The 24,189-nt window shown below is 46.8% G+C and overlaps 1 protein-coding gene across 1 annotated transcript in view; it reads right to left on the reverse strand.

Moving 5' to 3' along the window:
- Positions 1-24,189, reverse strand: part of NRAP (nebulin related anchoring protein) — a gene marked incomplete at both ends in the record, with an annotated part of 71,366 nt that overhangs the window by 19,315 nt on the left and 27,862 nt on the right. Inside the window, 17 exon segments of the mRNA XM_079713752.1 lie at positions 55-153; positions 1,398-1,502; positions 3,439-3,636; positions 5,317-5,430; positions 5,953-6,060; positions 6,780-6,884; positions 8,545-8,643; positions 11,220-11,324; positions 12,455-12,766; positions 14,377-14,484; positions 15,632-15,736; positions 16,828-16,926; positions 19,342-19,446; positions 19,945-20,142; positions 21,760-21,861; positions 22,103-22,210; positions 23,531-23,635. Of these exon segments, the coding sequence (XP_079569878.1) occupies positions 55-153; positions 1,398-1,502; positions 3,439-3,636; positions 5,317-5,430; positions 5,953-6,060; positions 6,780-6,884; positions 8,545-8,643; positions 11,220-11,324; positions 12,455-12,766; positions 14,377-14,484; positions 15,632-15,736; positions 16,828-16,926; positions 19,342-19,446; positions 19,945-20,142; positions 21,760-21,861; positions 22,103-22,210; positions 23,531-23,635 (2,175 nt within the window).

Consider the following 24,189-nt stretch of genomic DNA (forward strand, 5'->3'; position numbering starts at 1 on the left):
AACAATCTAGCAGTTTTTTAAAAAGCCCATCCCAAAGTCATCCGAAGAGTTTACCTCGTTTGTAATCTGGTTGCTGAGTTTTGCATGAGTGAGGCTGGGAGTGTCTGTCACGGCCGTGTACTTGAGTGACTGGGGATGCTGACGATATTTACTCTGAGCTCACACAGAAGAGGCAATAAGAAGACAAGGTAAGATGCAAAAGCAGCAGAAGAACGAGCTCATTAAGCACCAGCTATAAAACCTCATTTTGCAAAGGCTGCTAGTCTGTGGCCCAGAATCCAGTCCGTCCCCTGCTCTTGTGACCTCAGAAGCCAGTGGGATGAAGAAGCAGAGAGGAGGAGAGGACGGATGGAATCAGATACTTATCAATGGGAAAGGGAGATCTAGTCCTTTGCTACGAATGTGAACACGACTAGAGAAATTCACGTCTTGTTTGCTGGAAACCCTGGGCTCCTCAGCTTTGGGGGCACACCAGAAACAACCGTGCAGCTTAAAATAATCCACATGCCTGCACGCCACCCCAGGGGATGGGATTCAGTAAATCGTCAGTGGGCTCTGTACTTTTTTTAAGTTCCAAAGGGGATTCTGATGCACCATGAGGTTTAGAAACCACTCGCTTTAGAGATTTCACTGGAAAAGCAAAGCACAAAATTAAATCTCAACTCCCACAGTGAGGCCAATTCCGCTTGCTCAGAGCTTCTAATCAATGCGTAAGCCATTCTGAGGCACCCAGGCTGGATGCTGACCGCCTTTTGCTTGCAGTGCCTTCCGTTATGCCTATCTACCGTGAATGGAAATCCCAGAGCCCTTCCAGGGGTGGGTAAGATTCCTCAGGAGTTCAAAGAGCTTAGAATTCCAGACTTCTGTAATTTACCAAGAAGTTATCACCAAGCTTATAGCAACCATTTCATATACAGCCCCCAGAGAAGCACAGTGTTTAGATGAGTGCTGATCCTCCCAAAAACTAAATGAAAGAGGTCTGAGTATTCCCATTTGACTGATTAAGAGGTTGAGGCTCAGAGAGGGCAGGTGACTGGCTTGAGGTCACACAGCAAATGAGTACTGGCCTGGAATTTCAGTCACTACATGTGTCTCCAAAGCCCGCCCTCTTTTCATTGTACCATGAGCCACTCTTCAAAGGGACCCTAGGAAAGTACATCTTAGGATCCAGCAAATAATTCTTATATGTTAATATAGGAACTGGCTCGAGATCTGCAAAGCTGTCTTAAACGGCATCCAGTCTGAATGGAGAAGGGAGTAAGGAGAGAGGCTGGGTGAGTTGCCACTGCTAACAGTGTAGCATCTAACTGGCTTTAGTAAAAAACAAACAGATTGTTGTGTAACCTCTACCGTGGAATATACTTGACACCCCCAACCCGTCCTGGGTCTCTGGTTACCTCACTGATGAGTTCAGAGGCTCTCTTTCTCCCTTCAATGTCTAACGTGCCTGGAATGACACAGGCAACGCCTCGCATGAAGTTCAGGTCTGACCGGTACAAATTCTACAAGGAACAACACGAGGAATCAGAAAAGCCAAGCTCGCAGAATGAGGAAGGACCCACGACAGACAGCATCATAATTAGAACTCAAGGCCAAGGCAGTCTCTCCAGATACATCACACTCAGTAAACACACACACGCTTCTTACTTAAATGCTCATTAGGGAAACAAAAATGTAGGTCAGAAGAAAATAATTCTGCTGTCACTTGTCTCCGTAGCTGCTAGAGGGATGCTTGGTGGATTTTTATTTTAATGTGGGCTATCAAAAAATAAACGCTGGAGCGGATTGTGGTTAGAAAGTCAGTTGTCTGGGGGCAAATGTGGAAATGGTTTAATGGGTCTTCAAAACAAAACCCAGCAGCAGAAGGTGGCATTAATTAATCATGGGTTAAGAAAGAACTAATAAATGAATCCAGAATAATCTGGCAAAGGCCTGAGTCTGTGTGGGTGGAGGTGGTGTGAGTACCTGAGGGGTCTGGGCTGACAGTTTAAAGGGGGCCCCAAGTTCACTCCCCTTCGGCCACTGAGGTGCCCCCGTGCATGCTGCCTTCCAATTGCTATGGCAACGAGAGGCAGGGGAAGCCAGGGCTCTGCTCAAGTGACAAACGGGCCCCTGAGCTGAGCGAGGCTGCTCCCTCATTCCTCCACCTGCTGTCGGGTTCCTGACAGTTTATGTCACTTAGTAAACGCTGTGCACAGGCGGAAAATTCCAGTGGACAACAGTAACCCGGATCTGAGCACCGCTCAGCTCTCAGGCTCTGCTAAACCAGAAAGCGGGTTTTGGGGGGGCTGTTTTATTTTCCAGCAGAGACCCGTTACTTGCAAATCTCCCGGCACGGAAACGTGGCAAAGCTGGGAGATGAGGCGAGTACCAAAAAGGGTGCTGCTGGGGCTTCCCTGGTGGCGCAGTGGTTGAGAGTCTGCCTGCCGGTGCAGGGGACGCGGGTTCATGCCCCAGTCCAGGAAGATCCCACACGCCGCGGAACGACTGGGCCCGTGAGCCATGGCCGCTGAGCCTGCGCGTCGGGAGCCTGTGCTCCGCAGTGGGAGAGGCCACAACAGTGAGAGGCCCGCGTACCGCAAAAAAAAAAAAAAAAAAAAAAAAAAAGGATGCTGCTGCCTGTTGGGAAGACACACTCTGTATCTCCTTGGGAGTGAGGAAATCCTCCAATGCTTCCCAATGCTCCTGGGCCTGCCTGCTTCAGAAAACAGGTGGCATGAGCTAGAAATGCCCTCATTGGGGTGGGGGGTGGGGGCGTGAAGGCCTCCAAGACTCCTTGGGAGGATTCAGGAAGGGTCTCTGGGACCCTTATTTTCCTGCCCTCTGCCCAACACTCTCCTCTGCCTGAAGTGGGTCAGTTCCAAAGGGGCTCTGAGCAAGTCTCCCAGCAGATCTCAGGCCTCTTCTGAAGTTGGGTGGCCCGGGAACAGATGATGCACCAAGAAGAACCCCCAGCTCAAGCTGGGGCCAGAGGCAACACCGCTGGCAAGCCTTGAACATGCAAAACCATGAGCCTTGAAAGCATCTTCCTTGGACACTATCCAAGTCCCAGCACCCACTTTCTCATTTATAGTTTTATGATCTTGCATGAGCTATTTAACTTCTTTGAGACTCACTACAGTTCCTCTGTAAAATGGGGATAAAGACTATCGATATAGGGTTATTTGGAGGATTAAATGAGATAATGCCTGAAAACACAATGCTTGGAATTCAGCAGAAGTACTCAGTAAACTGCTGTTGTTGTTGTTAATAGATCTGTGCAATTGTGCTTATGAAGAGCAAGGCAGGAACAACCAGGGCAGTGCTTTAAAAGAAAACCCAGGTACGGGATTCCTCACCTCTGGAAGCCCCACTGAGCCACCAGCAGTCTGTGGGTCACTGCCTCACGGTCAAATCTAAGAGGAAAAGAGCCTGGAGAGAGAGGCCTGGTCCCCTTACCTCACTCTGCAACTTGTGAGCTTTCTTGGCACAGCTGAGCCTCAGGTCCTCGGCCAAGGAAGTATACTGGGGGAGTGGGTGTCGGTAGTCCTGGTCGCTGGCCAGGGTCTGAGCCTTCTTGGCATGCACCAGTGTTACCATGTCCAGTGGCAGATGGAACTGTGCCTTTGAGTGTTCAAAGTCTTTCCTGTAATTCACCTAGATGGGCAGACAGATCAATAGCAGCTATTTCAAAGCCGCCATTTGCATCAGGACCATGAGGGAGAGCAATGCGACGTGATTGTCCCAGGTGAGCCCAGGAGGCTTTCCTGGCAGGGCCAGTGCTCCTTTCTTGCAGCGACTGGCTTAACAAGCAGGGCTTGTCTCCAGGTCCTGCCATTCACCACCTCCAGCTCTTGGATGATCAAGGCCCATGGTTCCCCTACTTGGGGAAAAATACAGAAGTTCAAGGGACAGATATAATGTCAGTGGTTCCCTTGCCCAGGTCCTTAGATCTTCCCATTTTCCAGAGGCAAGAAGGCACATGGCTAAGCCGCCGCCTGCTCCACACGCTTTCTCCCCATCACCCTCTCAAGCTCAGACTGAGACACCAGGGGTTCTCCTCTCATGCTAGGTAACGGAGAGCTTCTTCAAACATCAGATGACATCCCAGTAAACCTGGGAGCCAGGAGCAGTGGGCAGATGCTTGAAAAGCCAGTTCTGAGGGATGGGTATTCCCAAGAGCGCAACATGCATCCTGCGGGAGGACGGGAGAGGCCCATTTCCAGACCTCAAGCTCCGCCCCAGTCCTCGGAGGAGCATTTGAAGGTCCACAAAGCTCACTCTGGGCTTCCTGGGGAATCAGATGCATAAGCACCGCCCCTTCCTCCACCCTTCCCACTGCCCTCCAAGCTCCAGCCACTCGTCCCTAACCTCCCACCCCCACCTCCGCGCACCCTCCCCACCCCTAGCATACAGCCAAGGACAATTCATGTCCAATCCCACCCCAGTACCGAAAGCAGAGAGAAGTGTTAGAAACAGGGAAACTGAGGCAGAGGACAAAAGAGGCGAGAACGTGTGAAACTGTGGAAAGAGCACGCGATGGCGAGCTAGCTGCACGCTCTAGTCTGGCCCTTGCAAGCTGACCTTGGGCAAGGGATTGAGACACTCAGAGTCTAGGTTTCCTTATCAGTAACCAGGATGAACAAGTGATGCTCCTAGAAATAAGTTGATGGTTAAATGAGACACTGCATGTAAAATGTTTAGTCCTCTGCTACATGTTGGACACATATTCGATGTCATCACAGCCATTAGCCAACTCATGTATGGGCAAGGAGATACTGTATACACACATGTGCCATCATCCAGGGGATCAAATCAAGGGGTACAAACTCAGATGCCACCAGAGGCCAGACAGGTAGCATAAATGAGTGAAGGAGGAAGGTGGGGGGAGGGGTTGGCTGCATGACTAGGAGAGTACAGATCCCTTCTGAATGGGGCTCTCAGAAATCAACTTCAACAGCAGCCTTGAGGAATCCAGGTCTGGCTTCTGCACAGAAGTCTAAAACTTTTATGTAAAGTTTTCCGTTTTGCAAGGTTTGCAATTAATTCGCTCTGCAGACCCAACAGAACACCTCTGCAGTCCAGATCCAGCCCACAGGCCCCCATGTGTGGTCACTGATCAAATTCCAGCCTGGAAGGGAGCTAAGGGGTCAAGTAGTCCTATCTCTCACTTGACTGAGGAAGAACCTGAAGCCCAGAGGGGCCAAGGGACCTGACCACGCCACCTAGCTAGCTAGGACAGAGTCAATACCCTCAACCGGAAGGACACAGGACATCTGTCGGCTGTGCGTCATTAGGTGGGGGGGCCCCAGCTCCACTGCGTTCTCTCCCACTTACTTGGCTTTGCAGAGAGCTCGCGTACACTGAATGCGCAAGGCTGATATCATCTTCCAAGCTCCGGGAGCCGAGCATCTGCCCTTTCATTTTCTCAAATGCCTCTTTGTATTTGTACTAAAGGGAAAGAGAGCGGGAGAGAGTAACAGCTCGGGGACAAGGGACACGGAATGGAAGAGGTGGGTATTGGGTGAAAATGTTTTGTTCTTTTGACAGTAACTGGGTGAGTTAAAAGAAAAGGCGCGGGAGTCGTCAAAAGGCCTATTCTTTCATATGCAAGCCTCCCAATGACTAAAGAGCTGGGATATGAAATGGCAGGACATGAGAGTGCTTGGGCCGCCCACACTGGAGGACGGTGGGTACATTGTTAACAGTCCCTTCACGTGGACTTGCTTTAGGAAAGCGCTTGGTGGAGGGTGCATTTCATCTGCCGGGGGTCCATATTTACAGTCCAGCATCAGCTTTGTACCCTGGCTGGGGGATTTTTGCTGTTGTTGTAATAAGGCATGTTCTTTCTCACAGTCAGTTGGGAGAGCAGAGGATGTTATCCACAGGCAAAAGAAGGCAGGGGTTAGGGGCAAAGGGAATAAAAATTGGTGAGGATTAAACATTGTCCTAGGAAGGGAGGTGGAGGCTTACATCACTTATGATTTCACCAGAAGCCTTCGCTGCCTGGAACGGAATGGCATCCAATCTCAGTTTATAGCCACCGTCTCGAAGTTTGCTCCAGGATTCCTTGTAACGCGTCTGTCGAGAAGATGTGCACCAGTAAAGACCCTCCTGTGACCTGGTGGTTTCCTGAACTCCCATTATCAAAACGAGAATCTGGTTTCTTGTGGAGTCTTTTTCCCCCAGTGAGAGATCACTATGGCTTAGCAAAAACCAACAAAGAGTTGGATCCTGCCTTATGTCCACCCCTGGAGGGGAGAGCCGTGGGGGTGGGTTTAAAAAGCAAGAGCTTTGGAGTCAGAACCAGATCGCTCTGAGCAGCAGTTGACGGGAAGGAGGAGGCATGAGGCTGCGTGTGCACAGCTCTTGATGGAGAATAAAGAGGAACGACTGTCTCTACTGAAGAAGAGGAAAGTGGGTGCTGATAGGGATGATGGAAGGGAACAGTTAAGTCTCCCAAGTCTCTCTTTGGCTGGATGTCTTCATCTATATTCTGATGCTCCCATATTCCAGCCCCTCAGTACCAATGTCCTTTGCACTAAGGAAGTTCTCCTAGTCTCATCCTTATCAATGAGCTTGATTCTTCTGCAGGACCAGCGACATAATTTGCAGGGCCCAATGCAAAGGAAAACATAGGGCCCCTTGTTCAGAAATCTTAACAAATTTCAACATGGTGACAGCAGAGCATTAAACCAAGTGGGGAAGAACAGGATGCTTCTGAGCATGGGATGCAGTACGACTGTGCAGGTCCCTGGACCTCCAGTAATTAAAACCAGCCCCCCCTCCATCAGCCTCACCTCACTGATATTCATGGCATTCAGCTTGGCCAGCAGGACTTCAGGGAGATCTGCTGTCTGTGTGTAATGATGCTTTACGTTTTCTCCTTGTTCCCTGTATAACCTCTGTGGATGGAGAGAGGTTTTGCATTAAACCCAGAAGCCTCCCCCATACAGCCATCAGCCAAGTTACACTCCAGGAGACAAGGGCACTGCAGCTGCCACCTCCGCATAGAGACAAGATCTTGGGCGCCCTGCCTCTCCCTGGCTCGTACGGCTAAGTGCGGTGACATGCACTTCATTCCCTCCGGAGTTCTAGTTCCCAGCCCAGAACATGACAGGCTGAAACTTTCCTCTCAGTTAATACTCCACTGGTAGCATACTGCTGAGATGGGTGTCAAATGAGAAAATGATGGCTGGTTAACATCTAGTAATTTCGTTATTAACTATAGGCTAGGAGAGAGGACATCAAAATCCAGCAGGCACAAGAGAAAATGGCTATTCCACAGGCGAGATTTTCTCTGGACCTTCTTTCTACCCTCTTCCCCCTCCTCCCCTCCGGCCATCTCAAGGAATCTTGTGCTAATAAACGTTTCCTGGGTGGATCTGGGGCGCTATTCATCTAGAACTCTTATCTGGGCTTATGATAATTCTAGTAGTTAGCAATGACACATGGAGTTGGCATCTGCCACCAGAGAAAGTTTCTAAACCTGGCTTTTCCATCCCAAATCTTATTAGATGTGTCCAAGTTTCTACGTATCACAGCAGCGCCCCCTAGAGTTGGTTAGGAGGTTAGGATAAGGAAAAAAGCAGTTATTTTCTCTTTTTTTTTCCATACAAAAGTTCTTGTTTGACCATCTATGTTTCTCAGAATTAAATTTGCTTCGGAAGGGGTGATTGTCAAGAAATTATACATTTCTAAACCCATAAGTTTGTAAATCATCCCATAACATATTCTGACAGGCACTCAAGCCATCTCAGAATGCCTGTCGAATAAGGCATAACAGGAATAATTTGTTCAACTGGGAAGCAAGGGAGACATTTTGAAACCCCTCCCCACCAAGTTTTGTCAATTTCCCTCATGGCAAGTTAAATGGTCTGAAGATATTTAAAAGGCATGTCCACCCTGCGCAATGACCTGGGGGCCCCTCTCAGTAGAATCAGCCGACCAGGGCTAATCCATGTCTTAACATGAATTTTTAGAGGACCTCATCATTCTGTCTAGTTTACAAGGAACCCTGCGCTGAGAGGGCAAAAGGCCAGATCTTTGCTCCATTTTATAAAGGGAATATGGGAAGTGGCTTGAAAGTTAGTCTAATGTACATAAATCAGACCCAAATCCTTTTCAAAGTCTTTGGGAGAATTTGGAAAGCAAGAATTCCTGCCATGTGTCCCAAGAAGCCCTAAGCATTCTAATTCCTAGGTGTTATAATTACCAAGAATTTTGCCCAAAAGTCCCATTTCTGAAAACAATGCTTCAAAACAAAAGGAGAGGGGAAAAGACCTCGACCACAGACAAATCCTGGAGACATGCAAATGGGAAGGAGTGAAAGCATGGGGCAGTGGGGTGGTGGAGCCCTCCTTGGCATCCTAAGAGCAGCGGTAACATCCCATCTACATCCTGATGAGGAGGCACCGCCACTAAGGTGAGCCCTCAGGAAAGGATAAGAAGCTCCTTCATCCTTAGAACAACAGAAGGAGCAAGCCAAGAACCCCTGGGCTTCAATCGCAGGGTTGAAAGAAGAGCCCACTCTTAGAGTCATAATGTATATACATTATCGCTTACATCCACTGCTTGGGTGTAACTAATTCTGGCCTGGACCATCTCCGGAGTGTCTTTAATACTGGTAAACTTCAAAGCATCTGGATGCTGACGGTACTTCTTCTGTTGAGCAGAAAAAGATCAAAGCTGTGAATTTTGTGCTGTTCTTTCATGCCATTTGAAAGAGAAAATCATAGGTTGCTTGAGATTAGAGTGAATTTGTGAACATAATTATTATTCAGCTTCCTCCATCTTTATATCCTAGGTGCCTTCAGGTTAATATTTGTTTCAATTTAAGAATAACCTCATGTCAATTAACATTAAAGTATTTCTACCTGGTGCAAAGAAAACATCTCAAAATTAGGTTATACCAGTAAAATACTAGAGGATACATACTTAGTAAAGGATTTTTTATATAGCCTTCAAATACTGTCTTGCAGTTGTTTACATACTTTAGTTCGGGTCTCCCAAGCAAGAAAGAACACTCACAGTTACATTTATCAGTTGAAGCTTTCTATTTTCCTTCCACAAAAGAATTGGGCAGAGATTACCAGAGTCAAAACCCTTGCATTTAAGTCAGTGACTGTACATTATCTAATCACTTTAGAAACCGGTTCAGTTAACATACACAATAATTCTATAAGTGTTATAAGAAAAAGGGTGCTATTATTATTATTATTATTATTATTATTTTTTTTTTTTTTTGCGTTACGGGGGCCTCTCACTGTTGTGGCCTCTCCCATTGTGGAGCACAGGCTCCGGACGCACAGGCTCAGCGGCCATGGCTCACGGGCCCAGCCGCTGCGCGGCATGTGGGATCTTCCCAGACCGGGGCACGAACCCACGTCCCCTGCATCGGCAGGCGGACTCGCAACCACTGCGCCACCAGGGAAGCCCCAAGGGTGCTATTATTGAAAGGAGTCATCATACAGCTTGAAAGAGACTGAGAAAAACAACAACAACAAAAAAAATTACAAGAAATTCAAATGCTAACAAAGTCCTAGATACCCAATTTTGAAGTATTCTGAAAATTATGCTTCAATTCATTCTTTTTTTTTAAATTAAAGTACAGTTCCAGTAGACTGAAAACAGTTGCTATCTTAATGGAATTATGAAGTATATCTTTTCTCCAAACAATTATTTTAGAAACACTTCCTTATTTATTGGGTTGGATATTTGTATACTGGGTTGTCTTAAGAAGACAGTTCAATATCCAGCTGAATTTGACCCATCAATTGTTTTTGTAAATAAAGATCTATTAGAACACAGTCGTGCTCGTTCATTTACTTATTGTCTATGGCTGCATCATGCTACAATGGTAGAGGTGAGCAGTTACGACAGAAGCAGTGTGGCCCACAAAACGAAAAATATTTACCATCAGGTCCTTTACAAAAAAAGGTTTGCTAACTCCTGCTTTAAATGACAGGTGTGTGTGCATTTGTGGCTCTTTCACGGTGCCTGGCATTCTGTCTGAAAATTTAGAGGCCAATCCAATTGGACACTAAACTGGAAATGTGCCAAACTGGAATGAGATGGTTGGGAAAAGTTGCTGAAAGATGTCTTGCCTTCCTGAAGTTTGAGGACTAGTATAAAGCACGGAAGATAAGCAAATCGGTTGATTTGAATAAGTTTGCAACATGTGGTAGAAGATTAAGACCACCGTGGGAAAAATGGTTCCAAAAAGGTCCCTTGGATGCCAGACTTCGATGCATGAAGGAATCATCTCGAAGTCTAAGTGATGCGTGTAATGGGAAACGGTACCATTAGCATCTAGTGCGTAGAGGGCAGGGATGCTGCCAAACATCCTACAAGGCCTAGGACAGCCCCACAGCACAGAATTATCAAAACGTCCACAGGGCCAAGGTTGAGAAACCCTGATCGAATCTTTAAAAGATCTGCTCAAGGATACTGCCCTAAAATGTGAGGAAAGGGCTCCTTTCCTAAGCCTTCGGGTCCAGCGAGAGTGGCTGCAAGTAGACAGGAGTGAGATTCAAATAGAAATGAGACCCTCCAACAAAAAAGAACCAGAACCGGGCTTCCCTGGTGGCGCAGTGGTTGAGAGTCCGCCTGCCGATGCAGGGGACACGGGTTCATGCCCCGGTCCGGGAAGATCCCACATGCCGCGGAGCGGCTGGGCCCGTGAGCCATGGCCGCTGGGCCTGCGCGTCCGGAGCCTGTGCTCCGCAACGGGAGAGGCCACAATGGTGAGAAGCCCGCGTACCGCAAAAAAAAAAAAAAAAAAAAAAAAAAAGACCCAGAACCGTGTCACGTGTTCGACACCACATGAATATTCAAAAACTGTTTACACTGCCTGCTGCGGAAAGAAAGAGGGAGAAAATGTGCGTGAAGTCACAAAAGGGCTTTCTAGGTGCAATAAATGTATCTTTTTATCATCTGTCCCGTGTTGCTTCATTAAAAAGGTAAGTTGGTGGGTAGCAATTGAGCTCTGTTTGATTGTCATTATTATTCATAATACCATTTGTCACCCACTTTGTTTTGGCCAGGGCTCTCTGGGCCCCCACTGGGGTGTGTTTGGTATGTAGTTTCCCTCTAATTACCGGCCTTAGTCTGGGTTTTGAGGCCTTTCATGTAGCTTTGCCTTTTTCTTTGCCTTTTGAGTGGAAATTATTTTAATTTTATCCAGAAATGCCGCACGCCGAATGCAGCCAGGCCTGCTGCATGCTGTCAGGGAATCTCACCTCGCTAATGAGTTCTCCTGCCTTCTTCGCCTGCTCCACATTTAATGACCCGGTGGCGACCCAGCCCGTGCCTTTCATCCACTTCACATCTGCCCTGTATTGGTTCTGACAAAGGAGAAAGGAAAGAAAAAAAAAAAAAGGCAGGCCATTGTTGGTGTGCGGACATTTAAAGGACTGTTAACAGCTCCCCGATGTCGCCTTGGTGCCAGCTGAGTCAAATTAGATGCCACTTTTGTCTTGTCTATTTCTGCACAGTCACAGGTAGGGCTCCAAAATGTAAATTAATTTCCCGCTTAATTGGAGCCGCCCTGCTGCCAGCGGCTTGGGCCCCGCCCGACACTATTGGGGGTGGGGCCGCAGGAGCCAAATGAACCGCATCCCTCATTACAGGCCACGCAGACCTCCGGAAGGAGCCCGTCATCGTTGTCTGCTTTCCCTGGTTTCTTGTTTAAAATGACATGCAGGGGAGAAGAAAATGAGAATTCACAACAGAACCCAGGTGGGGAGCTATTTGAGGGAATATCACAAGACATTCGAGGCTTCCCACGGTGCTAATTCCTTCTTAGGAAGCTCGGTGCGGGGCGGGGGGTAGTTCTCATTTTTTCCCTTGCCATTGAAGGAGTACTTTTAATGGAAAGCCATTTAAGTGGACACGTCTCTAAAACTAGCATATCACCTCTCGATCCGGAAAGAGCTCTACCTGGAAGGGTGTGTCTGCGCTGCCTCCACCCCACGCCCATGTGTGACAGTCTGGTTGCAACTGACCTGCCTGTTCAGTTCACCCACTTTCTCTTGCAAGAGTCAACCGAAGATGAAAGAATATAACGAGAAAGGGGAGAGGGTTGTTGACGATTAGCAAGGTGCCCTTTCTAAAAATGGGACTACCAACGTTAGAATGAGTACCAGGGATGCAAGAGCAGGCCACAGTTAAGAAGGTCACAAATACATGCCTCCCACCCCACCGTCGCCACCGCCCCGCAAGAAAAAGAAATACGGAAAACATATGTAGATCAGAATTCCAAGAAGAAAGGAGTAGCTGTATGATTTTTTTTGGTAGTATAGAATCTAAAATGGGCATAATTTGAGTAAAAGTTAAAGCACTAGGAAGCTAAAATGTTTCCACTTAGGGATCCAGAAACAGGTATCTCAGAAAATAAATGATGTCCTGAAGGGTCTGGGAAAACCCTGGCACCAACACCAGCACACACACACATAAACCCACACACAGAGCTTACATCACTCTGTAAACCGTAAGCCTTCTTGGCCCATTCCACCTTCATGTCTGTGGGCAAAGCTGTAAAGTGATGGGATGCCGTCTTGTAGCCTATGTCTCTGGCTAAGTGCTGAGCCTTGCGGGCATGCACGAGGTGGATCATGTCCAGGGGGACGTGGCACTGGGATTTGGTGTCCTCGAATCCCTTCTTGTACTCCAGTTCACTCTGCAGCTTGGACATTTGCAGTGAGTGGCTCATTTGCGAATCCCCCTGGGCACCCTTAGCCCCAATGAGTTTCCCTCTGGACTTTTCATAGTTCTCCTTGTACTTCACCTAAATGAGAGGAAGAGAGCAGGGGTACATTAGCATCTCCTAAAGGAATGAAGTATCAAGCCATGCAAGAAAGTTAAAACAAAGCCATACAACAGAATCCCATCAGAATTAGTGTCATAAAAAGCTTGCCTCCTTAGAACAACTGATGTATTTCCTTTGATCAAACAGTGAAAAAAAATATTACTACTCATTATTTCCTTTTACACCTGGACTGCCAGAAAGCTCAGAGCTCAACTGAAAGTTCAGCTATAGAACAGTCTTCTCAATTTCCTGGTGAAATTCTATCTTGTCTCTATATTATTTGAGATTACTCTTCCTGGGTTTATTTTTAAGTGGCCTGTTGCTTTCATGAAAGCCACTTTATAATCTTTTTTGGTCACCGTGAGAATATTATAAAGAGAAAGTCATCACAAAATGAAAAAGACACGGAATATCTAAAATACAACTGCTGTTTCAGAAAGAAGCTCAAATTAAAGACAACTGAGGTACATATAAATATTTAGGAGTTATGGGGAGCAAAAGGGAGCACATTGGCCTGAAAAAGCACTAGGCCAAAAGTAGTGAGGATCTGAAAAAAGAATAAATATAGAAATGCTTTGAAAACTGTAACAGAATACTGGTGTGTGGTATCATTTCAACATCATCATTACCGTGGCCATCAGGAGACTTGGGCTCAACTCTCAAATCTGCCAGCAAGAACAACGGTATCAATATCTGCTACAATTTATTGAACACTTACAATGAGCCAGGCATGGTATAAATCTGTGTCACTCAAAGTGTATCTGAAGACAAGTGCTGGTTTGTAAAATGTTACCAGTTGATAAGACAAGGGGCTTGTGTCATAACGGAAATCAACCACATTGCCAAGCCACTGTTTAGTTCAGCTGATATCTATATACATTTACGGATATATTTTCTGTGTATATATGTATTATATATATATATATATGTATACACAATAGATGCAGAATATATATATACATGTATATATATTGGGGGTGTTTTTGGAAGCAAGACTTTCTCGATGAAGGAAGCAGAGTTTGACTTACATTCTGTCCTAGGCTCCTTATCTCACATCAGACTCATAACAGACAGCACTGGACTACAGAACACTTAATATACATCAATTCATTTCATTTCCTCATAACCATTTTGCAATTACCAATTCACCCATGAGTTAACTGAGATTTTGAAAGGTTAAACAACCTGCCCCAAATCACAAGCTAGTAGGTGATGGAGTTGGGATTTTATCCCAAGTCTATCCAACACCAGAGCCTGTACTCTTAACCATCAGCAGGCCTCTACAACCTTAGAAAGTCATGGAATGTCTCTGGGCATCAGTTTATCTGTAAAGTGAGTGATTTGGATGACCACTCACACTACGACTGCTCATAATAACAGTTACGACTTACCAAAAACCAGTGTGCAGCAGGCAGTGTGCCAGACATTTCAACGATGATCTCACTGCAAGGTGGTCATATTTATCTCCATTTTACACATTAGAACCCTGAGGCTCAGAGAGACTAAAAACCTGCCAGGACACTTTCAGACTCTCCCAGATGTAAATGTCAGGATTCGTGGTGTCGAGTACAAGTTGGGGACTGGCTTACCTCACTGGCCAGGTCCCTCTTGGCTTTGGCTGCCAGGAAGGCCAAGGAGTCAAGACGCAGCTCAAACCCTTTCGCCTTCTGCTTTTCCCAGCTGCTCTTATACAGTTTCTAAGGGGATTTAGGAGAAAAGAGATCATCCTCATGTGAGAGGGCTTCTCTTAGACTCTTTAACGACCTCTCCAAGAGGGAAACACCTATTACATCCTTCCACAGAAACCCTGAGAGCCAGAGAAACCTGTAACTTGAATACAACCAGGCCTTCTTGTTCCTGCCTTAAGGCCTCTTGCCACATAGGGCTTCAGCCAAAAGAGGCAGAAATTGAACTCCAGAAGACTTGGAGAATACTAGGCGTCTTCATGGAAGTCTCAATGACTTGTCACAGGTGGAATAACACTGCACGACACACAGCAGCATTTCTGAAAATTCTGTTCTCCATCTCTGTCCACACACCCCACCGGCCCAGCAGCTGCTCCAGCTGCACCCCTTTTTCTTTCCGAGCCCAGCCTCTAGTCCGTGTGGGTCTTTTCTTTGTTCCTCCCATTTTCTGTCCTGCCCCCCGCCTCCAGATTTCACGTTCTTTCTTCTGGCAGGCTCCCTCCATTTCTGCGTGTGAATCAGTTTAGCTTCTGTTGCTCCTTCTAATTCTCTCCTCTACCCATTCCTCGGATCAGGACCCTAAAGGCCTGCGAGCCAAGCAGAAGAGCCAAGAAAGGCCCCTCCTTAGAAGACAGAGAAGGAAAGTTGGAACTGTGCAAGCTTTCGTGTCTAAGGAATAACTGCCCTGTGAACACTCCTCTGAGTGTTGTGCATGTATCAGCTCGCTGAAGCCTCAAGGCGACCTAATGTGGAGGGACTAGGAGCCCTCTCATTTACCAGTGGGTCAGCCAAGAGCAAAGAAATTGGATAAGGTTGCACACCTAGTAAGCATTAGAAACAAGGATCAAACCCAGGCAGTTTGGAGCTAATGTCTGAGCTCTTATTTACTCTCCTCTTACGCTGTTTTAACTCCAGTCCCAGAATAACGACTTCCTCCTACCCCATCATAGAATCAGTGGTTCAAATCTCCCACCGGCTCATTCCTGCCAAAGGCTGGCCTTCCCTCCCCCTAAAATACTGGTCACGAGCTGTTTGCAATGACCAGATGTATGCAGCCTCAGCTGACACAGACACACCAACTCGGCTGGTGGGTTTTGTGGACCAGGTGCCTACACGCAGGGAAGCAGAGCCCTGGGCGGCTCACTCCCTCTGGCTGTACCTCACTGAGATTGGCAGCGTTGGCTTGGGCCTGTAGGAAGAGAGGCTCGTCTTTGCTGATGCTGTACTGATGGACAGACTGCTCGTGCCCTGCCTTGTAGGCCACCTGTTGGGAGAGAGCACTGGGTCAGAAGCAGGAGGCAAGGGAGGAGGTGGCTGGCCGCTCAGCTCTCTGTGTCTTACATGGAAAGTCCATTACCAGACCAACCAGACCAGATGCTGCAGGTAGCGTGCAGGAAGCGAGGCTTAAAGCAGAAGAGGTGATGCAGGAAGGCACAGCAGCAGTGAGGGGCTGGGAGGAGAATGTAGCCGGGGCGCCAACCTGAGACCCCCTCTAAGGTTTTCATTTTCACACCTTTCCCTTGAGGAGGCATCGACTTCCCCAAGCTGTTCCCATCCACAGCGTCCATGGCCACAAAAAATAACCCACCTGAGGGCTCAGATGAGCACAAACTCCCCAGGTGGGAAAAATAAGAAGCATCCCCTGTCACCTGCACCCCATAATCAAACCTAATGTTTCCACAGGTACTGACACCTGGAAAGTGAACAGTAACCAAAAAGGCAACATGAGTGAACATCTTCTCTATGGAAACCATGTCACTCCTGCTCTCTCTCTCTTCCACCCTCTCCCACTCCCCAGCTTGAGTTTCCATGCAGTGGCTTTCTGCTGACTCTGAATTATGCTGATTGCATGCTTTCTGGCAGGTGTACCTGGACCTCTAGGAAGGAAAGGTAGGAAAGTCCTGGCCAGATGGTAGCAGCTACACCTGTTCGGCTGTTGACCACTAACATGTAAATAACATATGTGGTGTTTCGTTGTCCCACCTTCCACGTTTGAGCTCAAGTGGGCATGAAATGCACACATCCCACAAGCAAATGTTCTCTTCCTCTCTCCTGGCTCCAGAATTACGGAGTCTTTGATAAGAGAGAAAAGAAGGAGAAAGAAAGAAGGAACTAGGAAAGACTGAAAGCTGAAAAGGAATAATGTCAGTTGACGTCTGTCCTTAACAACCAGAGGAGAAGTGTAGTGTGTGAGGCAGGGAGGCCTGGAAGCCCACAGAAAGCTGGGTCCAGCCTATTTAAAGGAAAGGCTCTTCGGTCCCTGGATCGTGCATGGGCAGCACCTGCTGTTGTCCCCAGAGGTTCCCAGGCCCATGACACAGCAGCCCGATGGAGAAAGGGCAGCCTGGGACTCACCCCGCTCTGCAGCTCCTGGCTCTTCTTGGCGTGCTCCATCTGGGAACTGTCGGCCACACTGGTAAACTTCAGCTCGTCCACCCTCTGCCTGTAGTTTTTCTGTTTCCAAAGAAAAGGGACCCCAGAGCATTAGGATCGGGTTGTCCCCACCATCACACACATGCATACACACGCATACCTTCTGTGACCCAAGCATTTCCCCAGTGGGGATGCTCCAGCTGGTCCTATAGCTTAAAGAGGACCATGCAGACCTGAGACTTCCAGCCCTGGTGAGCTTGTTTTAGTTGCTACTACTGAATGGGGACTCGAATTTTCCCTTCAGTGAACCCTGTATGTTACCATGAGCCCTGGGATGGATCCATTTTATAAACCTAGATCTGACATAGGAGAGTGGAGGGAACTTGGACTTTACAACCACGAATCCCAAGGTCCAAATCTCCCCTCTACCTATTTTCAGCTTCACGGCCTTGGGCACATCACTGGATCACCTGAGCCCCTCGGGCTTGGACTGTACAATGTGGGAAACAATAGAAGCTGCTTCACTGAGGATGGTGCGGAGGCTTCAGTGCCACAATTCCCACGAGTGGAGTCCTTGGGCAGAGTCAGTGTTCACTGTGCTCGCCATCACTATTATTCACGGTGCCATCGGGATGATCCAGGAAGTATCAGCTCTAACGAAGGGCAACGCCAAGAGTCACATACAGCAGGTGGGTGGCAAGGTGGGATTTGCCCTCCCAGCTCTCCGTGTTCCAGATCACTGGGCTTGTCTTCATCACGTTGCCATCTCAGAGCCACAATGCAACTGGCAAAATTCGAATGTGCTAATTCCGTCCCCCCACGGGGACTTCTTGTCCTTCCCGGAGGTTGGTTCCTCTGGCTTTTCCATTGGAGTCACCAGAGTTGATGGGAAAGGAAGCTGCTGAGAATGGCTTATGGAAGCAAAAGCTTCACGTGGTGGGGAGATCAGAGATGAGCAGAGCCCCCAGTGCTGTCAGCAAGAGGGTTGTTGATACCAGTCGAACCCAAAATAGGGATTGGAATATGGAAAACTCCAAAATTTCTTCCCTTCGGGAAAAAAAATCTAGAAAAAATATTCCAAAGAGACATGTACTTTTTCTTTTTCATTCCAGTGTGCTGAATGGGAAAACTCCTTCACTACGTAATTGAAGGAAGTCACAGTGCCCCTCCCATGGCTGGAAATTCCCGGGCATCCCAGCCTCTGCATTGGTCAAATCATAAGCGTGTAGGGAGGAACCAAGAACCCACCCTGCCCAGGGCAGAGCAGGGACATGAAAAAGGCAAAGGAAATGATACCTTCTTGCCCCTTGAGGAGCTTGAAAATTAGTCAGTATAGGAAGTGAGACAGGAACGGGCATTCCTAAGGCAGAAGGTCCCCTTACTGCACCCCATCCAGGTCAAATGGGGTTCGGCTGGCTCCACCTGGATTTCAGTTGGTCTCAAAGAAGTTAAGTAATGAGAACCCTCCTTATTTATGCGCTCTAACTTTCAATGTGTCTGTGTCTGAGAGAAGGATGAGTACAGTTGAAAAATGAGAATAAATTACAAAACGTGCTTTGGGGATTCAATTTTGTTTAATAGTCCAGAGCTGGGGCATTGGACCAAAATACTGGGTACAGATCCCAGCTCTGCCACTTACTGAAATGCGATTTTGTCTCTCACCTTCTGCAAATGTAAAAAGGGGATATTAATAGAATAATACTAGTGTCTACTCACATAGCAATAATAAATGTGAGCAACAAATGAACAATAGGTAGGTATGTAATAAACTCAGTCATCAATGAATGATAGCAGTGGTTACATAATTATTATCAGTCCATAAATGGCATCTGTTATCATCACTATCATTACCATATGCAAGAGAAATGCCAACTCAGCCTTCCTGGCACCGAAATAAGAAACCCCTTTGAAGATCCCAAACAGAGCTCCCGAAATAGTCCCATTTCCAAATGAAATGTCCTTCAAAAGTCCTCCTCTGCCTGCCGCCAACGCCAGCTCTACACGGTATAAAGAGAAGCACAGGCTTGGAGCCACAGGGACTTTGTAGAGTATCCTTTCCAACTTTCTCATTTTTAGAAGAGAGAAAGAGGATCGGAAGTGTTGAGTGACTTGCCCGAAGTCTGCAGTGAGTTTAAGGCACACGCACAATGAGAATGCTGACCTCCAAACACCAGATTCTCTGATTCAGAAGGAATCACATGCTTCTTACACAACAAACATGTTTCCTACGTGACTAATTTTATATCACAACCGTTCTGAACGAGGCTTTGGATCCAACTACTGCTTTTAGTTGGCTTCTTACAAATACCTCCCTGGGAAACTTAAGGGTATGAAAGTTAGTTCAGGGTGTGCTATGTGTGCAAAATGAAGAAGTACTCTTCTGAGGCTCACTCAAAACAAGCCTGGGGATGGGGGAGGAATCAGAGGGAAAGATGGCTCTCAGTGGTGACTTGGGCTGAAAAGGACTAGAAGCTGGGGGGCCTGGGCTCAGGTTACCTCGCTGACCAGCTGTCCAGCCTTCTTGGCCTGCTCCAGACCGAGACTGCCTTCAGTCAGCCACCCAACTCCTTTCATCCACGAGAGGTCGGCCTTGTACTGCAGCTGCAAGAGAAAAACCAAGCTCTAATCAGACACATGGATGCGGATGGGGCAAAGTTAACGGGCGAGTTAGGAAAGCCCTCGAGCCTGTATCTGTCTCTGTGGAAGAGGTGCTCTCCACTCTGTTATAGCCGGGCAGAACTCTGCTTGGGGGTGAAGCCACTGGCTCACCTTGTAATCAGAAGAGGCTGTTCTACCTTCACACTGAAACACCACTGCCTTACCAAAAAGAGGGCTTTTCAGACTTTTTGCCTAAGGATCTTATCTGCCAACCTGCTACACTTCCCAGATTTACTTTTTAACATTTACCAGATTTACCATTCTCAACACTTGCTTCCTCTTTGCTCATCCCATTTGGGGCCTGGCACATCTCCAGAAATTCTTCTTAGTCCTCTGAGTCACCTAACAGACTCATGCACAGGTTCTAAATCACTCTGAAACTGTCACTGTCTCCAGGTGCAAGAGATGCGTGGGGAGAACTGGCAAAGAGCCAGGGCTCACCTCACTCTGAAGCCCATAGGCTTTCTTGGCCCAGCAAGTCTTCATGTCTTCAGGCAGCACGGTGTATTCATGCATTTTTTTCCTGTAGTCCAGGTCACTGGCCAGAGCTTGAGCCTTCTTAGCATGCCTGATGTCGACCATGTCCATGGGCAGGTGAAAGTGGGTCTTACTCTTTTCGAAGCCTTTCTTGTATTCAACCTTGAATGCACCAAAACACGCTGCATTACTTGAAGCCTGCCTTGGCAGGAGTGATGTGAAAACATCTGAAAGTAGGCCAGGTTTCCATGAGGAATTGGCACCCTGGACAATGGCACCTATGTGTCCAAAGGATGTGACCCAAGTCTTGGCTCTGTAAGGCGGTGGCACCTGGAAACTGAGGTTTCACACTGCTTTGTCTCTGGGAGGAATGCTTCCTAACTCTTTTTCCCCAGTTGCTCCAGGAAGAGAACACTCTACCCATGGTTTCTGTAGCAACTTTAAGAGGCAAAATAACAAAGCTTGGGCTCCAGGGCCAGCCAAGCTTGAGTTCAAATCTGATCAGCCCTTTGTCAGCTAGATGACCTCTAGAAAGTCACATTACCTCTCTAATGGCTCATTTTCCTTGGAGGGCTATTGTGATAAGTAAACAAAATAGTAGCTCAAACCCACTTAGCGCAGGGATGGCACATAGCAAACACTTGATAAATGTTAGCAATGAGGATGGATGGTGTGATGATGGTGGTGATGGTGTTTCTGGTGATGATGGTGATGATGGTGGTAGGGTGATGGTGTGATGGTGAGGAAAGGTGGTACAGTAGAAGCAGCATGGTGCCAGTAAGTAAGAGTTCTAGGGTTTAATTCTCCAGTCCTCCACCACTACCACTGACTACTATATGACTTTGGGCAAGTCCATCTTTTTTGGACCCATTTGCTCCAACTGCAAATAGGAAATACCAATTTGTTCTCTGTCTAAACTGAAGCCAAATGCTTCATGACTATGCACATCATAGGGCTTATTCTGTAGGCACAACCAAAATGGTGACCCAGATGCCAACACTCTTATTCTATTTCAAGCCCTGGGTCCTTAATGACTCATGAGGTAATTATATCTGACTGCATCATCAAAGCGGCATAAGCTGACCTCACAGCTTAGAGCAGGCCATCGTAAAGCAGAAACCCAATGCCCGTGCTTCCTTTTTGCCTGTTCGGCGTTGACAATGAGGTCTTAATTAGAAACCAAGTCTGACCTTCTGGAAGAACTTTCCTTCCCCAAAGGCTTCCGGTAAGTGACATTTACCAAGGTTAACCTCCAGCCATTACAGTTGTTTACAAGCAGTGTCATTTTGAGTGGTTGGAGCCTGGATGCCCCAGTTGGTGGCTAAACATTTTGAATATCATGTGTGTTAGGACGAGAGGATTCATCCAGGACATCACCTCAATAAACAGGATGCTTCCTGTCTAACTCTCCCATTAGAATTAAGCTCCATTAGGGAGGAACCAGTTATGTGTTGGTTGTTCTTACGGCCCCAGTGTCTCACACAGTATCTCATGCAGAGTAGTTGTTTAGTAAACATCCACAGTGAATAGATGTGGCCGATCATCTTGTACCATGAACAGTAGATGCCGGTCACCCTTAGGGACCACATGCTTCTCACCTACTTTGAAAGAACAGTATCCTTTGCCAAAATAAAGAAAGAGAAAACACTTCTCATGTAAGCCAGGAAAGAAATTATAAGTGGAAGTGGAAAAAATAGCAGTCTCCGGTGAAGCAGCCCAGGGAAAAACTTTCAGAGCAGCACAATTAAGTGAAGGTTTGGGGAGTAGAAAAGCGTTTACCTCACTGCTCATCTTGGCAACCTGCAGGGAGTGCAGAAGCCTCGTGTCTGTAGTTCCCAGGACTTTGCCTTTTGCTTTTTCATAATCTTCTTTGTATTTAATCTTGAGAGAAAGAGGAAAGTCGACTGTGAGAGAGAAACTTTGCCATCTAAGGGGTTGTGGTTTAACAAGTGCAAGGGGAACAAACCTAATAAAACACCTCCCAGTCTTTCTCGAACCCAGTGGAAGATTAAAGTATAGCGATGTTTACAATGTTACCAGTCATTATTTTTTTCTGTGGGACCACTGGCGTTTCACTGGCACAATTTCTTATGCATTTCTGAGTTAATGAGAGAAAACCTACATTGCTAGCAAGCTCTCCGGAGGCTTTGGCGGCCAGCAGAGGCATGGCATCCAGCTTCATCTCAAATCCCTTCCCCTTTGTCTTCTCCCAGCCTTCTTTGTACTTAACCTGAGAAACAAGAACGCAGGTGAATGGGAGTAGCTATCCAGAGTCCTGCCAAAAGTTGAACAGAATTTTGTGTTTTCAATAACAAAGTCTTCTTCTGTTCACAGACCAGACTTTTGGCTGTTATCAAAGTGATAACATCAATTATTAACACAGTTGATTCCCTCACTGTAGGGTCATGCGGGGCAGTGCTAATGGGAGGAGGCAAAGAGAAGACCCATGAGTTCATCCTAGCGCTGTTGTTTCCTGATCATGTGACCTTGGACAAATCGCTTTACCTCTCTGGGCCTCAGTGTACCCTTTGAAAACATAATATTATATTATCTGTCTCAGGGTGGCTGTGAGAATAAATTGTATACACAAAAACAGATAACCTAAGCACATAAGGTGCAACACGGATGTAAGTTATTATTATTGCCATGGTAGTAACACCTGACTCTCTCTGTCTATCTGATACCAAAGCCCAGGCCACCAACTGTGTCTCTGTAGTAAATGCCTCCAAGGGGTTATAACAACTGAATAATTCCGTATGTAAAGGGCCTATCCCAGTGCCCAGCACAGAATAAGCATATGGAAAAGGTTATTCCTTTTTATTTATGTTTTATTGAAGTATAGTTAATTTACGATGTTGTGCCAGTTTCAAGTGTACAGAAAAGTGATTTAGATGTATATATGTGTGTGTGTGTGTGTATGTGTGTGTATGTATATATATATTCTTTTCCATTATGGGTTATTACAAGATATTGAGTATAGTTCCCTGTGCTGTACAGTAGGTCCCTACTGTTTACCTATCCTATATATAGTAGTGTATATATGTTAATCCCAAACTCCTAATTGATCTCTCCCCATCCAAGGTTAGTTCCTTTTTACGTTCTCCTGCCCTACAAATCCCATCTAGAATGAGAAGCCTAATCATCGCCTAGTTGTGACTCCTGGAAGAATCTGGTGATTAAGATTGGTCTTCTTAAAACTTAGATTTTACCCACACAGCAAAGCACCAGCTAGAAGTCATCAGGATGATGATGATGATGATGATACTGATGATAAGTGTGTGTGTGTGTGTGTGTGTGTGTGTGTGTCCCAGCACACATCATACATGTGCATATACAGTGAGAATTCAATTGCTATGATCAATTGAGCCCCGTGAACTACCACATGCCATGAGACAGCAAAATTCAAAATTATAACCTGATGGGCGCCTCTGGTGAACCTCCCCATGGACAGAATAGCCCCTGGTCCCTGTTTTGCTGGACCATCCTTGCATCTTCATTTTCACGTCTGTGCATAACCCTCACCACGTTCTCACCCATGCTGCTCGCTTACCTCACTAAACAATTCGGCATTGGTTCTGGCCTTCACCAGCTGAGGTACATCCTGTGGCAACGTGTAATTCAACTTATTTTTCTCATAGTCAGCACGGTAATTCACCTGTTGGATTTAAAATAAACCTGCAGGGTAAGTGCCCGGTTTTTACATGGGCAGAAGGAGAACTTTGGGGAGAACACTCTCTTTTTCACTTTCTTTCTGTAGGCCCGTAGCCGAGAATGAGTTCCCAGAAAAGGCCTTTTACAAGGAAGCCTGTAATTTTAAGAGTGTTTTTTTTTTTTTTTTTTTTTTTGGTGGTACGCGAGCCCCTCACTGTTGTGGCCTCTCCCATTGCAGAGCACAGGCTCCGGACGTGCTGGCTCAGCGGCCATGGCTCACAGGCCCAGCCACTCCGTGGCATGTGGGATCTTCCCGGACCGGGGCACGAACCCATGTCCCCTGCATCGGCAGGCGGACTCTCAACCACTGCACCACCAGGGAAGCCCAAGAGTTTAAATTAACAGATTGAAAACCAAATGAAAAGTCAGAAAACTCAAAGGCATGCTCAAAGTTATGAGTTTGCAAAAGATTTCCCTGTGGCTACCTCACCCACTGTTCTCTGAAGCACTTGAGGGTATGAAACTTATTTTTTTAACTTGCTGCAGTTCTGAACCTCT

This window comes from Hyperoodon ampullatus, assembly GCF_949752795.1.
Source record: "Hyperoodon ampullatus genome assembly, chromosome: 1".
NCBI lineage: Eukaryota > Metazoa > Chordata > Mammalia > Artiodactyla > Ziphiidae > Hyperoodon > Hyperoodon ampullatus.